Genomic DNA, 20,177 nt, shown 5'->3' on the forward strand with positions numbered 1-20,177 from the left:
CCTCCCCTCTCCCATTCCCTTCCCTCTTCTACTGATCCTTCTGCTATTTATTTTTAAAAATTAGTGCCTTGTGGATATACATGATGGTGAGATTCACTGTGGTATATTCATATATCTATATAGGAAAGCTATGTCCCATTCATTCCATTGCTATTCCCTTATCCTATCCCTCCTCCCTTCCCCTCAATCCCTTTCCTCTTCTCTACTAATCTTTCTTCTGTTTTGATGGACATACCCCCTGCCTCTCATTTCTTTTTTCCTTATTTTGAACTAGCTTCTGCATATTAGGGAAATTATTCAACCTTTGATTTTCTGGGTCTGGCTTATTTCATTTAGCATGATGGTCTCCAGATTCATCCCGCGTGGATACTTGATGGATGCAAGAATCTCAGCAGTAAAACAAGCTCTCTCCAAAGTGCAATAGTTCTCTAAAATCAATAATTTGCTCCCTGATATTTAAATCACAAAGAACATAAAGATCCAAACATACATTATGGGTTAAATACAATATCATGGGTATAAATGATTTTACATTTATGTGCATAGGAGGGGAGAATATTGTTAAGCAAAGATAAAAAGCAAGATGTCAAACTATAAATGATGGGATTTGGGAAGATTATTAGGTAACTTTTGACTTGTGACCCAAAAAGTCTTAAATTCTGTCATCCTTCTGTCATAGTTCTTTCCTATAAAATCTTGAAGGAAAATATATGTGTACCAGAATGTGAAATAAGAGTACTTTATCATTCATTGTGCTTATGACTTTATGCCTAGTACAAAGTTCTTTGGTAAGGCCCTTTTCAAGACGCTTTGAGTTTAAAGGGCCTTATCCTCTTAGTAGTCTCAAACCAAAATTTCAGGATATAATTATCCTGTGACCAGCTGCATGGTACAGTACAAAGGAGGTGAGACCATGATGTCACCTTAAAAAAAACAGAGCCATGGTCAAATCAAGTCAAAGTGAAGGGTGGCTCTGGTCACATGAAAAAAATCAACTTAAACAGATGACCTTTTGGGGTGAGATATCTCTACCTTCCTCCCTTGTCCTCCCCAGAGATCTTCTCCCCCTCTCTTCTTTCTAATCCTCACCCTCCTCTCCTACCTTTCCCTTTTCTTCTTCTCCCTTCCCTCCCCTAATCTTCCCCTTCCTCACCATCTTCGACTCCTTCCTCTGTTTCCATTTTCCACCTTCTTCTCCCATTTCCTCTTTCCCCTCCCTGTTCCATTTCTCTTCAATAACTTGAATGTGCATCCTCCAAAAGATGAACTAGGATCTGGGAAATATATCAGAATTTAAAAAGTTATGTTTTTTAAAATTTTCCTTTTTCTCTGCTAAGTACCATAATTTTATAATTAGGAGAAAATGCTAGATTTTAATAGCATCATACACTTTATTTAACATTTATTTATTTTAGGTTGCAATAAAAGAACATGAAACAAGTATCAAATGATGTAATCATTTTCAGTGAAAGATAAAGTAGAACATATTACAAAGAAAATGTGATACCTTTACTTTATAATTACACAATGTGAGAAACATTTTTTAAATACTGTCTTATTAACACCTCAGTGGTAAACAATAACTTCATTGTGATTTATAAACCATTATGTCACATAAACAAATTCATAGAAATCAAATGTGATTTTGAAAGACATTCTTAAAAGTATGCTCATTTTTTTCAAGCAGTCAAATTTCACAATGCACTATTCTAGTTAGCAATAAGCAGTGTATTTCTATAGCAAAATAATGAAGGCACAGCTAGTGCAAGCAGATTTAAACCCTTACACTTCTGGGCTGGAAAAAGAAAAAAAATACTTGCATTGATATTTCAGGAAACTTTTTTTTTCAAGCAAATATTTGTCTAACAATTCTGACAGTTTTCACAGCTATAATCTAAGAGGAACATGACAAAAGGATTTCACAAAAATCAACACTTTGTAGCACCAAACATGCTTTAATAATTAACAATGGTTTACCTATTTTCAAGAATATTACACTATAACAGGCTCAATAGAATAAACTGATACTTAAGACACTTTTTAGAACAATTTTTAAATGGGTTAATAAAATAGGAAAACACAAGACTTATAAGGAGTAATAGTGTTCAGGTTATAGGGCAGGTTTTTTATTTATTTCAAGTCTACTTGATTGAACCTGCTTCATTTCTGCTTGCTTGAATTTTTGAGATTCTTGAAATTTTTTCAGCCAGCTTTTTTTATTTTCGGTATTTCCTATTTACATAATCTCTGCCATCTTGATAGTAGGTACCATTGACTTCTCCTGTATAATAGTAGATTGACTTCAGAATGACGTTATCATGTAAAATTTGGCCAATTTCAAAGTCCTCATCAAGGATAGCATCTTCTCGTGGTTCCAGCTTTCCAATCTTAGGAATCTCAGGAGGACTAAAGAAATTGAAGAATGATGCATTTGGAACCACTCTTTGGCTGGATTTCAATTTCTCCAGTAGCAGTTGTACGACTATGGGTGGTAGTCACAGTAACATCCTTTCCTCTTCTCCAATCTATCTTGCAGCCTTTGCAATTTTCAATTTCCCATCCCCAAGAAAAAAAGGGATCATTGTGATCTGGTTTTGACTTTATTATGTATGTCTTCATCAGCAGCTCATTTCTGAAGTATGGATTGGGTAGGAAATGGAATTCAAAAGTATAACTTATAGGCTGGCCAGGTTTTGAGAACTTCAGGCTAACATCAGACAAGAATCTCAGAATGGGCTCATCATACTTCTGAATCATAAGCCCAAGCTTGTCAACATTCTTTAAAACAGTCAGCCAGTAGTCAGGAATGCCTTTAGGATCTTCTCTTTTAGGTTTTCCCTTCCGAGCTCTTTTAAGATTCACTCTTTCTTTAGGCCTTGTCTCAGGAACTCTTTTATGAGCCTCTCTTACTGCAGCCCTTGCCTTTGACTCTGTTACTTTAGGTTGTTCTTTATGTTCTGCCTTTGCCTGGAGGACTTCTTTAGGATCTTCTTTTTCTTCAGGAGTTGCCTCCATACAATCTGTAGAATCTGCTTCTTCTTCACCTTTTATTTCAGGAATTTCTTTAGGAACTTCCTTTTCTTCAGATTTTACCTCAACAATTTCTTTAGGAACTTCCTTTTCTTCAGCTTTTACTTCAGGACTTTCTTTTGGAACTTCCTTTCCTTCAGCCTTTACCTCAGGAATTTCTTTAGGAACTTCATTTTCTTCAACCTTCACCTCAGATTTTTCTTAGACGTTTCTTCTTCTTCCTCACCCTCTAAGGGAGGCATTTCACTAGGAGTGTCATCCTGCACCTCCTCATCACTGCTGAACTCCTCATCCTCTGAATTCCACTCACATTCTTCTTCTGTAGGTTCATATTCTGCATTGATGATTTGAAATCGCCTATCATACAGAGGCTTATTGAGTTCAGCATATTTTCTTTCAAGATCATGAATTGCCTTTAAGAACAGGGCGTCTACCTTGTCACATTCATCTTGAATATTCCTGAGTGCCTGCACACGATTTCTAACTGCCTGGGGCAGCCTATCCACGAAATTTGTTCCCGACGGTGCTCGCCGCGCCCTTCTGGAAGGCTCAGGTACCCGCTTCTTTCTATACAAGCGGCTGCGGCTGCTACTGCTGCCGCTGCTGCCCGCCGCTGCTGCTGCTGCTGCTGCTGCAACTAGTGCTGCTGCTAGAGCTACTGCTGTCAGATTCTTCCCCAGAATCACTAGCAGAGCTAGCCATCTCCTCTTCAGCAACCCCCTGGCGGCAGGTTCCGTGATCATTTTAAGATCCGCTTCTGCCATGTTGCAATCCTGCAAACCTCTTAAGGTGGTGATTACCGCAGAGACCGCGCAACCAGAGATGGGCAGAAAATGACTCACGGATGCTTGGCTGGCGACGGTGAAGGCCCGGGCTGCGGAGGTGGCGGTGGCGACCGCAGCGGCAGCTGAGGGCGGGGCGGGACTGCAGCGGCGGTGCTGTAGTGGCAGCTTCTGAGATGGCAGCGGCAGCGGAGGCTCCTGGGCGAAAGTCACGGAGGCAAGGCCTCTCCTCGCTGCAGCAGAAGCGGACCGAGGCGTGCCGCAGTCGAATGGCGCAGTATGAGACCCGGAGTTCTTTCACTGGACTCAATCGTGAGCCCCCCTCCCTTTGCAGTCAGACCTCCCGTTAATTTCGTTCCCAGTGTGCCTTTAGTTCGTTCCTCATTTGTGGGCAATTTTGATTGACAAACCCTACGCCCAACGAATGACCAACCGCAACTGCTCCGGCTCCTCCCACCTTCCCAGACGCTCCTTGGTATCTGAAGTACACACCCCTGAAGACGTTCTATTTTTTTTTCCCCCAAAATTTTTTTCTTTATACTTTTATAATTCAAAGAGAAAAAAAAGCGTTACATGAGGTTAAACATGCCAGCCATAGTTCCTAACAAGGGAAGAAGAGGAGTGTTTTCCCTCTCCCAACCACCCATCCTGAATTCCCGTTTGGTTAGTCACGGGCCTCTTAACAAAAATCTGGTTTTTTAAAATAATTGGCTGAAAATGCTTTGAATGGCGTCATTGGATAGTATGACTCTGGGTGATTACAAAACAAACCTGATTTCCTCTAAATATCCTGGTGAGCATGTGTTTTTACACTGGATAAAAAGGGGAGTCGTTTATTGGCAGAGGGGGGAGGGGCTAGACAGCAGGCATATTGCATTCCACGTAAGCAGATTTAATAAGTGCTGTCTGTGATGTTTGGCAAGCCTGGTTTATATCCACTACAAGGTTTGCGAACCCATGTTGCCGTGAGTCAGTTACACCATTTTTTTATTATATTTCTCTTTTTAAGCTGTCATATAATATACCCCAACATTGCTGCTAAATTGCCACGAAGCCCTTTTCAATGCTTGCAACAACCTTTTAGATAAAACAATGGGGTATTCAAATGTTAAGTAGTATTGTTAAAAAGCAGATGGTTTGTTTTATACTTTAGTGCAGCAGGTTTCAATTCCACGAACTGCAGGATGGGAGGGGGAATTTGTGCTAATGAAAGTGCATCCTCTGTCAGTGTATACGATGTCATCTGCCACCAGTTTCCTTCTTATATTGTAAATTTTAGCCATATTGAAGAACGATTTACAAGTCCTGGAGTATATGAATAAACTTTTGTAAAATGAAGTTTAAAACCAGATATTTGTTGTTTTTATTTACAGGATTCTTTTCTGCTACAGAACAACTTCCTTGGTACAAACAAAAAGACCTGTGTTTAATTTTCATTGAAAGGTAAGGAAGATATTTAGCCCATTTTTATGAATGACATAAAAATACCCAACTGTATTGAATAGAAATTCACAGGATATAGTCTTTTAGAGATTTAATTGGAAGATATTTTTATATTTCTACAAAAGAAGAAAAATCCACAGAAGTGATTTGGAATAGTAATGTAGAAGTAATCTACTAAACCCCAGTCACTATCTAAACTTGGTTATGGAATACAAGTAGTATATTAAATTATGAAATATAATGTATTATTCATTTCAAATGAGGAAAGATTAAATTTAGATTAACCATTATATTACTTCTTATTGTAGATTTTGTGCTTTGTCATTTACTCACATGTTTTTGAAAGTTAGGAAATGCTTTCTAATTTGTAAATGAATTTACTTTTATTGTTTATCTCCAATTGTCAAAGTACATGAGCATTGCAAAGATGAAACTCCAATATAGAAAATTACAGTGATAGTAAAAACATACTATCTTAAACACCAAATAACCAATATTAGCATTTTGATGTATTCCTTCCAGAAATTTCCTTGTGCATATTACGCTTGCCTGCTTTCATCAAATTATGTTTTGTAATTTTTTAATTTATCAATGATTATGGGTATATTTTTATGGCCAATAATCAGTGTCTTATTTTTAATAGATTCATATTCCATGGAAATAATTGCCTTAATTTATTTAACAGATTTCTGTTGTAGCGGAAGCTGTATCCACCCCATTTCTCTATTTATAAATACACTCTTTCCCTGTTATTAAAAATGTCACTGGATACCTAGTGTATATATATATATATATATGTATGCACTTGAGGAAAATCAATATAGTATAATTACTAGACATAGGGGTGGTAGACTAAATTGTAATACCTATTTTATCATTTTATACATAGTACCAAAGCATGTGCCACGCACACTGTAGAGGATGGCGGGGGTAATGGTAAATAAAACTTATTGGATGAGTATGTATCCTTTCATTTCATAATTTACTCAAAACATCTACCATAGAAGAATTATTTAATTAATGGGGTTATACAGTGAAATTTGTTTTGCAACTTATCTTTAGGTAAATGATGGACTTTTTTAATGGATTGTTCTTTTATTCTTATAATATTTTAATGGTTTCATTTCCATGTAGGTTTGTACCAGCAAGCATTAGTGTTCTTTAATCAATGAGTTAGGGATTTAGATTTTTAAACAATTATTTATTAGCCAATTAATTCATACAGAACCATGATAATGTTTCTGTCCTATATTTATTTGAAATGCCACCTTTATCACATTTACTGAATTGACTTGGTCCATTACAAAATTCTCTCTTCTGATGATTTGGCCATTAATTTTTCTATCAAAAAACCTTATAAGGCAGCTTTAAAATGACTTGAATTTTGTGAAAATAATATATATGAATTTTTAAAAGTCAGTATATGAAATAATTAAGCAATTAAAAGTAATCGAGATATATCGAGGTAATCACAATTCATATTTTTAACAAATGTCCCTACAAATTCTTGGTATTATATTTCTTATTAGTGGTATGATAGTCTTTTCATATTTGTTGTCCATTGAGTGTTGTTTATGTCCTTTGCTTGTATTCCATGAAATTAAGAAGGAATCAGCTGGTGAAATCCTAGAGGTAAACAGATTTGTGACCTTCTTTTAAGGCAACTATGACTCCTTTATAAAATACCTCTGTTCTGACTCCTAATATATTCAATTAGACTCAATTATAGCTTTCATTCCCAAGTTATCTACTTGAAGGATTTCTTGGATGCTTTTCAAATTTAGTTCTTAATCACTCCCATTGATACTAGAAATGTTTGGATAATAAAAAGAGAATAAATATTTGTAAAAGACTGCATACAACAATAATGTGCTAATTATTGCGATATGCAATTCAGAAGTATATATTCCTTAGCTGTAGGCTATGACAGTGGTTAAAAAGCAGGAGATTGTTCCAGTTGCAATACTCTTAATTTTGTAGTGTGTATACTTCCTTGGGTGTCTCATAATATACTTTTTATTTTGTGTTTTTGTCTATTATTTAATTTTATTTAGTAGGTCCCTGAAATAAAATGAATTTTCTTTATATAATCAGTTTAATTTACATTATAACATAGAATTTCTACCGTGAATGTATTTAAAATATTAGTTCTAGCATATCATAAGCTTATTTTTCTTCAGAAGGTTATATATAAATTTCTTGCACAGCAATACATTCTGTGTTCAATTATTTTATAATTGGGTGAACTAAATGTTCATGCTTCTACATGAGATGCTGCATCAGACACAATCTGTTAGTAAACTCAGACTGAATATAGCTCTTTGATGTCTGTTTACACTTTCCCTGAGATGGACATATACAGAATCCCTTCCATACTCACACACATACAAATTATACAGTGGCAAGTATCTTAATATTATCTTTTGTTGTAGATATCTAAAATGCTAAACACTGAAAATTCATTCATTTAACTCGTTTTCTTCATTTTTTTGTTTATGTAGGCAGATTTTATCTAAATATACAAATTGATCCCTTTTTTATTGAATATAAATACATAATAGTTGTACATAAGTTATACAATTTTATACATTTTGAAAAATGTATATGCCTGAAAAAGCATTACTAACATTAAGATAATGAAAACTTTTATAACCCCAAACTTTTATCATGCCCCTCTGAATTCTACTTCTATTCTTAGGTAATCACCAATCTTTTTTTGTTCTCATAGATTAATATGCATTTTTTAGAATTTTATATAAATGATATCAGATTTTAGTATACACTCTGAAGCCAGAATTCCAAGATTTGAATTCTGTTTTTTACCCCACTAGCTCACTTAGATATTGAATAGGTTATTTCATTTTAATTGTCTCTGTTCCACATCTCTGAAATGGGACTAATAATGGCACATAAAATGCAGATTTAATATTATTTGTTATTTTATGTATTGTTTATCAAGATTGTATGTAAAAGACCATTTTTGTTATATAGTCTCAATCCACTACTAGCATTTCTTCCAGCTCATGCTATGACTTATATTTTAGAAGCAGCATGGAAATATACAAATAGATATTTTTCCAGGTCTAATTTGTATGAGGGTAGCAATTCAAGGATGTTGGCCACTCCTTGATACTAATAATAATACTTGGTTCTGATAGTTCTAAGGTCAAATAGACACTCATCCTGCTTAACATTATCCACCCACGGAATATCTCCTGTTTCTTTGAATGAAGAAAAAACACATTTCATATAAATATCAATTCAGGTATCACTTTAATATTTTATACCATATGATTCCCTTTCCTCATGAAGAACTTTTAAATTACCTGACAGTTATAAATTATACAAACCTTATTTTCTAAATCTCAAACTCATTGTATGTTGTATCAATTTGTATCCCATTTTTATTCCATTATGAAGTATAAAACTTATATATAATTAACTACCTTTATCTTAAAATTTAATAACTCTAAATTTGTTAGGTAATATCTTCTGTTCTAGATATAAATTTTTCCCTTGTGTATATTAGTTTGGGGTACTAGGTATTGTGACAGCTTTCATTACTGTGACCAAAATACACAACAAGAACAACTTAGAGAAGGAAAAGTTTATGTCTTGTAGTTTTAAAGGGTCTGTCCCTGGCCAACTGACTCCATTACTCTGGGCTGGAGGTGAAGCTACCATCATTGTAGTAGGAGATAATGGAGGAAAAGCTACTCAGCTCATGGTAGCCAGGAAGCAGAGAGAGGCTGTAAGTGCAAGGAGTAGGGAAAATATATAATCCCGAGGAACACTCCCAGTGACCCATGTCCTTTAGCCCCCTTCTTACAGTTACTACCCAATAATCTATTCAAATCCACTGCTGGGTTACAGCTTTCATAATCATTTCACTTTCTGTATTAACAGTAGCTTTTTGGGGACACCTCATATTCAAACCATGACAGACTTAAGTTAAAATACTCACCTAATACTTTAGATTTTCTTTGTTTCTTTTCTATGCTTCGCGTAATGGCCCCAAGTCTAATAGGCTTGTGGAAATATTTCCTTGTTGGAGGTGAAAGGGAATTTGAGAGATCATCTAGTGTAATTTCCTTGTACACACAAAAAACTGAGGATTTCCATGCTGATAGAAACTCTAGATATCCTAGGTGTTCCTCACTACAAAGTATTTAGTTAACACACTTTTAATAAATTATTTGTTCAAAAGGTCTTTCTCACACATTTTAGGGTTTTGGTTTGGGAGCAGATTAAGAAATAAATGAAAATAATTTCAATCCTCTAATAATGGATATTATTCTCAGTATTATATAGTGTTCATAGCTGTCACTAATAATAATGAATTTTATCACTTAAAATGTAACACTGGGGGCTGGGGTTGTGGTTCAGTGGTGGAGTGCTTGCATTGCACATATGAGGCACCGGGTTTGATTCTCAGTATCACATAAAAATAAATTAAGGTATACATAAAAGTGAAATGTTTAAAAAATATAAATTGTTTAAAAAACATGTAACACTGAACCAAGTTCTTTGCTTTTGTGATTTCATTCTAATGAATCTGTTGAGGGGTTCATTATCATCCTTACACTATCCTCATATTATATTCATGATATTGTAATCATATTGAGGTACTCAAAGTCACATAGTTATAATTGGAAGAATCCAGATGTAAAACCAGATGGGCTGATATTAGATGTTAAGTTCTTAACCACTCTACCATATCAGCTTTGATGAACAAATGTGAATGAACTCCTGGATAGAGGCAGTAAAATTAGAGTTATAGCCATGACCACTCTTCCATTGCTTTGATAGCAGTTTTATACTCAGTGTTAACAAATTTGGAGCACCAGTTCTAAAATGCTCTGTCTTACACAAGACTCTTGCTTGGAATGACAAGTTATACCATAACAAATTAATTTAATGAAAAAGATGGGTTTGTTAATTATTACAGTCTAAAGACTTTATTTCATTAACATTGAAACACTAGAAGGTCAGAGGTTAAAGTTAATGCCAAAGTATCCTATTTAGAATTAAAGGAAAACTATCTTAGTTGTTTTTCCATTTAAGTACCCATAGCAACAGAGGAACCTATACTTTGAGGGATTTGAAGCTACTCATTGAAAGCATTGAAACTACCTGAAATCTAATACTGCAACTATAAATTTCTTTTGAATTTCAATTATATTCTACTGTTTTAACAATGTTGATTTTATAATAGGATAAGATCTATCCCGGATTGTAACAAGATGCACTATGATGATACCTATTCCTGTGAGTTTCAGGTGACAGTACAGGCTCTGGGGTCAGACCACCTAGATTTAAATCCACATTACTGCGTGTTTAACCTAGGTAGGTCACACTTCCCTGAACCTCAGTTTCCTCATCTATAAAAGAAAAATAATGATAGAAACTGTTCCATAAGCTTGTTATATAAGAATTAAGGTGTCAAGCATGGAGGCACACACCTAGAATCCCAGCGGCTCTGGAGGCTGAGTCAGGAGGATCTTGAGTTCAAAGACAGATTCAGCAACCTAGTGAGGCCACAAGCAACTCAGCTAGACCCTGTCTCTAAGTAACATATAATAAAGGACTGAGGATGTGGCTCAGCTGAGCGCCCCTGCATTCAATCCCCAGTACCAGAAATATAAACAAATAAAAAGGTGATAAAATATTTAAAAGATGGCTCAATGAGTATCATCTATTACACCCTTCTCAGAGCTACATAAGGATTCCTATCTCAGTTAAATAAGCATGATCCAAGGTTAAGGCTAGTAAATTTAATTGGTTTGTGTTACTGTATTTTATATGTGTGCCATCTCTTTCAATTTAGGAAGTAAGTCAAATTTGCCTTGTGATCCAAAGTCACATTTTGTTAAGATGGGAACTAATATCTTTGGTTCAGTTTTCTCTACTCTGTCAGGTTTTTCCTATTAGAATATATTTTTAGCATGTTGTAAAGACTAGTGCTTCAGCAAATCTAGTATTAGTACTCTGAAGGTGAAAATAGCTAATGCTCCACTCTTCTCTAACTCAGCAATGAAAGAGGAAGAGAGGCAACTGCATCATGACTGACTAGAAGTGAATAAATCAGCAAGATTTCTGATGAGCTAATTGTTGCTTTCAGTTATTATAAAAATCTGCTTAATAAAGAGGAGACAAGAAATAGAACTACAAACTCTTCAGATTCTTTTATTTGTTTTAGTAACTTTCTCAAATGTAAACAGAATTTCAAATTTGTTATATTGAGCAGGTTTTTCTGTCTTCCCTTATAACCGTCTTTTTCAAGTAACATTCTGTTTAGAGTTTAGCAAAATCTTCAGTTAGTACCATTTCATCATCTGAAATTGTGAGTATATATCTAGCCTTCTCTATAAGAAAGATTAGATATGACATACAGAGTTACATAAATGATTAGACTAGTTGACCATTCTGCGGCTGAAGCCTCCGGCTACTTCCCTAGTTTTTCATACATGCCATTCACAGTTTTTGGAAAAAAATTTCCCAACAACAACCCTCCTAGATCACTACTTGTAATCCCAAACTTTTAGTGATACTCATGTCCAGAATCAGACCTGTGAATAAGCCATGTTTTTTTTTTTGTTGTTCTTTTTTTTTACCTCTGGCAATATTGGGCAATTTTTTAAACCCATTTGCTTCAGTCTTCCTCATGTATGCAAGAAGAATCATAATAGCACCTATTTTATCAAGGCTTGTGAGCTTTAAGGTGAGCTTTAAATGATATAATACATATAAAGCTCTTAGAACACCTGTGGAATACTCAATTAGTCCTTACTAACTTATATTATCCAGGAACACTTACTCTTCTTTTCTTTCAAGGCTTAATTACTTAGACTGCACTTCATTTGTGTATGTCTATGAGAAAACACTGTAACAGAGCCACGTAGATCATTTCTTATGTGTACATATCCATGTTAATTTCCTAGTATATTTCACATTTCCCTACAATAGGACCAAAATATTTTCTTCTGTATAATCCTCTACCCTACACAATATGTTCCTTTGCAAAAGAACACACTTATTTCTAATAAACTACTTATTTCTAATAGACTAACTCTCTAATAAATGAATTAATTACCTTCCTTACAACAGGACTATCTTTACACACTACTCAAATAAAAAACCACTTGTAGCTTTTGATTACATCATAATTTTGTTTTTCCAAATTTTGTTTCCTATGTGTCAAGGGATGCATAACTGCCACACAACAATCATATCAGTTACTAAATTTTCAGGTTTATAGAATAATCATTTTAGCAATCACTTCTAAATAGGGACACTACACATACCCTTAGTAATAGCTAGGAGGCTGGCAGCAGAGTATTCAGAAAAAGTCCTTGAATTTAATGGGGATCCACATTTAATTTTATAAAATATCTGTTTACTTAAAATTTTCTTTTCAGTAGTATTTTCTTTCTATAACATTTCTAGATAATAATTATTTGAAAACTACTTTACATGTAATGGACATAAAAACGAAGGCTTAACAACACTACCAGAATTTCTCTTTTTAATACTCAGGTTTCTGTATTATTTTTGTATTATACCCTTGTTGCTTGAATTAAGCATCATCTACATGCCACATGAATTTTCTTTTTATGAATTATTAAAAATAATGTTCCACCCATTTCTTTATTGCTTCAAAGTACTTTTTATTGGATAGTCAAAGTTTTTATGCAAAAGCAGTTTTTGAAAGATTAAGGTAGTTAGGTTAATGCCCCAAAGAAGAACTTGAGGGTATATCTGTCTTGCTAACCTCGAAAAAAGAAATGGTGAGTTCTCAATATGCACAAACTATGTCCCATAAAATGCTCAAGTGAAAGGGTGTGTTGCAAAATAATACATTTACTATTATTTATCTGTTTTAAAAAGTGTAGATATTGACATATTATGTATGCATGTGTATGTCTTCATAAGTATAAAGAAAATAGTAACATGCACATGAAACTTATATAACAAAAAGATAGAAAAAGCTGTGTTTACCATTATGAATTTTAAACAATGAGCTTATATTATTTTTGTGATTAAACAAAAATTTAAGATAACAATGAATAGCATTGGAACAAATTTGGGCGAATTTTATACAGAGAGCTGAAATAGTGTCTTAATTACCACTTTTGCAAAGTTAGAAATTTTCTTTCATATGAGCAGCACTATTTATCAATGAAATCATGCTTAATTCTGATTTGTATATGAAGCTTGTTTATACATTGTGTTCTTCCCAAACGTGGTATTTTGTTTGGATGGCTATAAATTCATCAGAGCCAATATTATTCTCTTTCTCAGCAATATCTTCATAGTATAAGTATAGTGAAATTTCTTTCATTTGAATTATTTCTTTTTCTTTATTTCAAAACTCATATTTTTTAACCTATTGACTTGTACAGTTATTTTAAAGGAGAAAATGTCTCTTATCTCTGGAGACTTTTGCTTCTTGAAAAATGAAGATTATGAGTGGGCCAACCTTTCTTCTGCAAAGATTATTTTACACTTGTGGGAAAAACTTGGAGCCATTCCTAAAAACATCTGTCTAGATTTCATGAAATCCTTTTTCCTGGTTTTGTGGTGATTTGAAGAAATTTTGAGCCATAAAATGTTGCTTGATTACAAAATCACTAGGCATATTCAATTTTTCTGCAAGTGAGGTTGCACCTAATTTAGCTGCAAATGGTGTATGCCTGCTTTTAAGTTTATAATATGCTTACTAAGTGATTGTTTAATTTAGTACGACTTATACTTACTGGATTGAAATTTAAATCATTGGGTTGAAGTTATTATAAAATAGTATAAACTCCACTAATGGGATTAACATTTCAGACATAGAGCTATGGCAACTGATAGAATAGTCTAGTAACTGTTCCTTTCTATACTCTCTTGCATTCCTACTGTCATTTCACTATTTAGATATCTGTTATCTCCCATCTGGATTCTTTAACCCATTTTCTTCATTTATCCTACTTCAAGCTTTCTTGCTTCTGTTCCAGCCTATATGCTGCTGTGAAATTAACCTTTCTAAAATGCTATTTCATTATGTGAGACCCTTCCTCCTCAAAAACTGCAGTGACTTCTCATGAAAGGCAGCATGGTGTAGGGAAAAAGAACACTGGTTTGAAGATCTAGAGTTTAAATTTTGACCATACCACACAATCTTGAGTGAATAATTTTATAGAACTTATAGAATCATACTCTGAGTTACCACTTGCTAGCTATGTAGCCTTAGAAATTTACTTAATCTCACTAATTCACAGTCTCCTTATCAATTAAATGTAGAAAATAATATACTACTATGTCAATTAGGACTTTTTATTTGCAAGCAATAGAAATAGACCCTGGCTAACTTACACAAAATTTAATCCATTGGAAGAATATCAGAGTGTCACAGTATCTGTGTAGTAGGTAACACAATAGGCCTCCATTGCCAAAATAGTCTAATAAGGATCTCAAAACTAAGGTAAATTGCAGTCATTTTCAATTTTATTACTTGCTACTTAGCTATAGGAGGGAAAGGCCTCTGATAATAGTCTCAATGGACTGTCATCAAAAGAAAATTAATGCCATGAGACAGATAAAATTGATGCCCCATATCCAGCACACAAGAGGTGCTCACCATTCGCATGAACCACCAGTCACATAAGTGCTCAGTGAATGGCTATTTTAAAGAAATATAAACTCCTTTACTAGGCATTCAGAGTTATTTACTTTTAGGCTTCAACCTTTTCAAACTTAACTTTCTCTCAAATCATCTGCATAAACCCTGAATTCTCATTTCTTCTCTTCTCACTCAGTCTATTTCTCCTGCCTGAAATTCACACAATATATCTTTAAGGTTCAGTTTAGCTCTCCTTTTCTAATCTTTGAATCCCTGATTTTCTGTTTGTTTTTCCTTGATCACATATTTCTTTTTGATATCATTTTAGAATGTTAATCTTGCATTATTTTCTAACCATTCATGTGCCTTACTTCTCCCAGCAAGAGTATAAACTCTTTGAGAGATCACATATCACTTATTCACATATCACATATCACTTATTCCTTTATCACTAATTTAAACCTACACTGATTTAAAGATCACTTACTATATACTCAGCAATATAGTGATTGTCTTGAGTGTACAGAAAAAAAAAGAAAACTTGAAAGTTGCCTTAGGAGTACCTCATGGTCTAATTTAGTAGAAAAAAAGCATGAAGCACCCCAGCAGTAATTATATAAATATGTAAAAAACTAACCATGTGAAAATTTTATGGATGGTGTTAAAGATACAAGAAGACATAAAAAGCAGATTGCCTTTTCTGGGATTAAAGGTCTGACAATAATAAGTCATGGTATTGGAGAACAAAATAGTTTTGTTACAGAAAATTATGGCACTGGAATGAGACAAGCAGAACTTGGAGATGTAGAAGAGCAAGGTTTATTCAGCACCAGTGCGGGCACAGTGGAGTCTTCCAAAGACTGAGCACAGTCCTTTGTTCTCAGTATCTTTTCTACAGTACACATGTCCAAGTTTCAAGACTTTCTCATGCAAGTAGCCTTTATTTCTTCCCCTTTGTACAGGCAGCTCTGGTTCCTGCCACAACTGCTGAGCAGACATGATTACAGAAGCAGAAAACTAGCAGGTTGCTGTTATTAACAGATAAAAAGAAACATCTTAGAAAGGAGTTTCAGCTTCATTCCACCCTCTTGATGCATCTTCGGCCTTCAGAGATCATGACTTTACCATTTGTGGTATCCTCTCATGAGTAATAGATGAGAGGATCTTTCTTTTTTAACAACTGTTTTTATAATACTTCTTATAATTCTGATTAGGAGGGGCAGGGGGCAAGGAATAAGTAGGCACCCAGTAAATATAGCCATAATCACCCCAATGATAGTCTTAATTCCTCTTATCCAAGAGAACCATCCTCTGAAGAGGTTGTCTGTGTTCCATTCATTCTGTCTGTATGAGCACATGGGCAATTTTTACCATATGATCTGTGATCTCTTTTATAACTTTTATAACTTTCCCTGTGTCATCTGTTTGTAAATAAGTTACTTAAGTTGAGTTTTGATAGACTCCTACTAAAGAGGCAAGTAAGTAATCCAAGACAAAACAGTTCTGGTAAATGGCATTCTGAATCTTAGATTTTGTTGAGCCAATATATTGAGGGCCTCTGCAAATTTGTTGTTATAATCTCCAAAACTGCCTACAGCAGTGATAATGTGATTTAACATACAGATAGGGGTACGATATCCACAAGACCTATCTTCTGCACAAGTAGAAGTCATAGTACTGACTAATATGTTCTGGGGGTCATTTGTCATCTTTTCAATCACCAATCTGTAGGGACCTTTGGTTTTCCTGGGTGCCCTGTGTTTACAAATGGAATACATAGTTCTGTTGTGAATGCAGCCTTCCTGAATTTCTTCTGGGCAGGAGAAATGAGTGAAATAGAGCAAGTCCATGTAACTCCCTGGTCTGACTGGAGTTACTCAGATACATGGGTCACAGGAGGATGTGGAATCAGGCAAGACTGTGAGGGACTAGATTAGTAACAGCACACAATAAGCACACATACTGAGAAAGGAAGACCATATATAATAGTAAGGAAATGTTCATAGAGAATAAAATAGTTTGTTTTCCTTCACTAGGCAGTCAATTCCTCAGGCTTTAGCCATGTGTCCACTGACCAGCTTCTGGTATGGCCAGAGCACAGCTTTGAGATTTTTGTCTCCTTTGTAATGTCAGGTGCCAGGTCTCTCTGGATTAAGGACTGTTCCTTATTTTCCCTCTCCTCAGTTGGGCCAGAAGGTTTGGCTCTGGAGTGGTAGATCTAGGTATCTATTCCTGTTACTTTGAGAGCAATAGGGGAGGTTAAGATTACAGTGTAGGGTCCCTTTACATTGGTTTTAAGGGGTCCTTGTTTTAGTATTTTATTCATATGTTTATGTATAAACAGGTTTATGGGGGGCAAACAGCTATGTCCAAGGATATGACTATTTTATCTGTGATCCTCTTATGTATTTGTGATATGGTGAGCTCCAATCTCTTAGCTGGTTATGAAAATCTAGGTCTCCTAATTCTCTGGTGTCTCCCCTTAAGCTGACCAACAGAGAGGGTTGACTATCCAGGATTTTATTTTATTTTATTTTATTTCTTATTGTTCTATTTAGTTATACATGACAGTAGAATGCATTTTGATTCACTGTACACAAATGGAATACAACTTTTCATTTCTCTGGTTGTACACGATGTAGTCACACCATTTGTGTAATCATATGTGTACATACGCTAATGATCTTTGACTCATTCCACCATCTTTCCTACCCCTTGCCCCCTTCCCTTAATTTTCCTCTACACAACTGAAAGTTCATCCATTCTTCCCTTACCCCCCTGCCCCCATTATGTATTGACATTCATTTATCAGAGAAAACATTTGGCCTTTGGTTTTTTGGGATGGGCTAATCTCACTTAGCACGATATTCTCCAACTCCATCCATTTACCTGCAAATGCCATAATTTTATTCTTCTTTATGGCTGAGTAATATTCCATTGTGTATATATACCACAGTTTCTTTATGCATTCATCTATTGAAGGGCATCTAGGTTGGTTCCACAATCTAGCTATTATGATTTGAGCTGCTATAAACATTGATGTGTGTGTCACTGTAGTATGACTGAGTTTAAGTCCTTTGGGTATAGACCAGGGAGTGAGATAGCAGGGTCAAATGGTATTTCCATTCCAAGTTTTCTAAGGACTCTCCATACTACTTTCCAGAGTGGCTGCACCAATTGCAATCCCACCAGCAAATATATGAGTATACCTTTTTCCCCACATCCTCACCAACATCTATTTTGCTTGTATTCTTGATAATAGCCATTCTAATTGGAGTGAAATAATTTTAGAGTTGTTTTTATTTGCTTTTCTCTAATTACTAGAGATGTTGAACACTTTTTCATATGTTTGTTGATTGCTTGTAGATCTTCTGTGAAGTGTCTGCCCAGTTGCTTAGCCCATTTATTGATTGGGTTCTTTGTATTTGTGATGTAACATTTTTTAAGTTCTTTATAAATTTTGGAGATTAGTGCTCTACCTGAAGTGTGTGTGGAAAAGATTTTCTCCCACTTTGCAGGCGCTCTTTTCACATTATTGATTGTTTCTTTTGCTGAGAAAATGCTTTTTAGTTTGAATTCATCCCATTTATTGATTCTTGCTTTCATTTCTTGCTCTCTAGGAGCCTTGTTAAGGAAGTCTGGTCCTAAGTCAACATGACAAAGTTGGGCCTACTTTTTCTTCTATTTGGTTGCTGGGTCTCTGGTCTAATTCCAACGTCCTTAATCCATTTTGAGTTGAGTTTTGTGCATGGTGAGAGATAGGGGTTTAATTTCATTTTGCTGCATATGGATTTATATTTTTCCCAGAACCATTTGTTGAAGAGACTATCTTTTCTCCATTGTATATTTTTTGGCGCCTTTGTCTAATATGAGATAACAGTATTTATGTGTTTTTTCAGTGTCTTTTATTCTGTACTATTGATCTGCCTGTCTATTTTGGTGCCAATACAATACTGTTTTTGTTACTGTTGTTCTGTAGTATAGTTTAAGGTCTCATCCAGGATTTTAAATGGTGAAAATCTTACATTTTCCTGGTGTGAACATCTTACTTTTAAGAGGGTGATGGGCAGCATGTAGTTTTCACTGAATTTTTAAAGCCCTTGTCACCTGTTGTACTATCTCAGCCATAAATGCTGGTCCATTATTTGACGATATATTTAGAGGCATTCCATATCTGGGAAAAAACATCCCTCAGGAAAGCCTTAGCTACCTCTTTTGTCCTTTTAGTTTGGTTTTGGAAAGGCTTCCATTCATTTTATGTGCAGACAAAACTAATAAGTATTTATATCTTTGACTCAGGGTGATTTCAATGAAGGCCATTTACATATTCTCAAACAGGTACAGTCTACAGTGCTGTGTTCCCACCAGTTTATTAGACCCCTGGCAACCACCATTTTATAAGCAGGTCATGCAATGCTAGGAGACAGAGGAGCAGAGAGCAGGGAGATGAATAATGAGGTAGCACTAGACTAATAAGGTTTCCATGGCAGTTTTCCCTATCTGGGTCAGATCATGTTGTTGGTGGACCAATCTGTAAGCTAATTGTTCTGGAATATAAACTTGTTAGTCTCATGTGAGTCATTAATTTGTCTAGGCTTTGGTTTCTCCTTCCTTTTTTATTGATTTCTCTTTCTCAGGAGAGTACCTGGGAACAGCTGGCATTTCTGGGGCTAGCAAGACTTTGGATTTTTCTGGTGGTTGCTTCTAGGCAGCGTGTTTGACAGTGACATCAGCATGGTGGTTCCCTTTTATCACCAGGTTGTCTCTCTTTTGGTGACCCTTGCACTAGACAATTGCCACCTCCTTTGACTTCCATACTACTTCTAGAAGTTTCAAAAAAATTGGGGGGTGGGTACTGGGGATTGAACTCAGGGGCACTCAAACACTGAGCCACATCCCCAGCCCTATTTTGTATTTTATTTAGAGACAGGGTCTCACTGAGTTGCTTAGCACCTGGCTTTCTAGTGTCCTGATTAATGTCTATAATTCTGCTCTTTGTGCTGATCATCCATGGGGAAGAGCAGAAGTTTCCACCACTTTAGAGTAGAACACCATAGCATACCCAGTCATCCTCTTTTTATCTTTCATAAAATTACTTTTATCAGTATATAGGACAAAGTCTGTGTTCTAGAGTGGTCTATCAGTCATGTCTGGACTGCTGGAAAATATTTTATCCAGTACTTCTAAACACTTATGGTCAGGGGGCTCTGCTTTGTCCAGTAGGAAGGTAGATGGGTTTAGGGTTCAGACAACTTCATTTTATCCATGGATTCTCACATAGGAACTCTCAATATTGAGCCATTCAAGCATTTGTGAGC

At 35.2% G+C, this 20,177-nt stretch overlaps 2 protein-coding genes across 2 annotated transcripts in view; one reads left to right on the plus strand and one right to left on the minus strand.

Annotated features, from left to right (window-relative positions):
- Positions 1 to 1,377: 1,377 nt before the first annotated feature.
- Positions 1,378 to 4,158, minus strand: Nap1l3 (nucleosome assembly protein 1 like 3). Its single transcript, XM_047536048.1, is given in 5 exon segments — positions 1,378 to 2,444; positions 2,446 to 3,233; positions 3,236 to 3,642; positions 3,644 to 3,752; positions 3,755 to 4,158. Coding segments are annotated over 5 exon segments (1,572 nt in total). The 5' UTR covers positions 3,795 to 4,158; the 3' UTR covers positions 1,378 to 2,216.
- A 595-nt stretch (positions 4,159 to 4,753) lies between these two features.
- Positions 4,754 to 20,177, plus strand: part of Fam133a (family with sequence similarity 133 member A) — a 49,420-nt gene continuing 33,996 nt past the window's right edge. The window contains 2 exon segments of the mRNA XM_047536463.1: positions 4,754 to 4,777; positions 5,186 to 5,255. The gene's annotated coding sequence lies outside the window, so the exon portion shown is untranslated.

Source organism: Sciurus carolinensis, chromosome X (assembly GCF_902686445.1).
Source record: "Sciurus carolinensis chromosome X, mSciCar1.2, whole genome shotgun sequence".
NCBI lineage: Eukaryota > Metazoa > Chordata > Mammalia > Rodentia > Sciuridae > Sciurus > Sciurus carolinensis.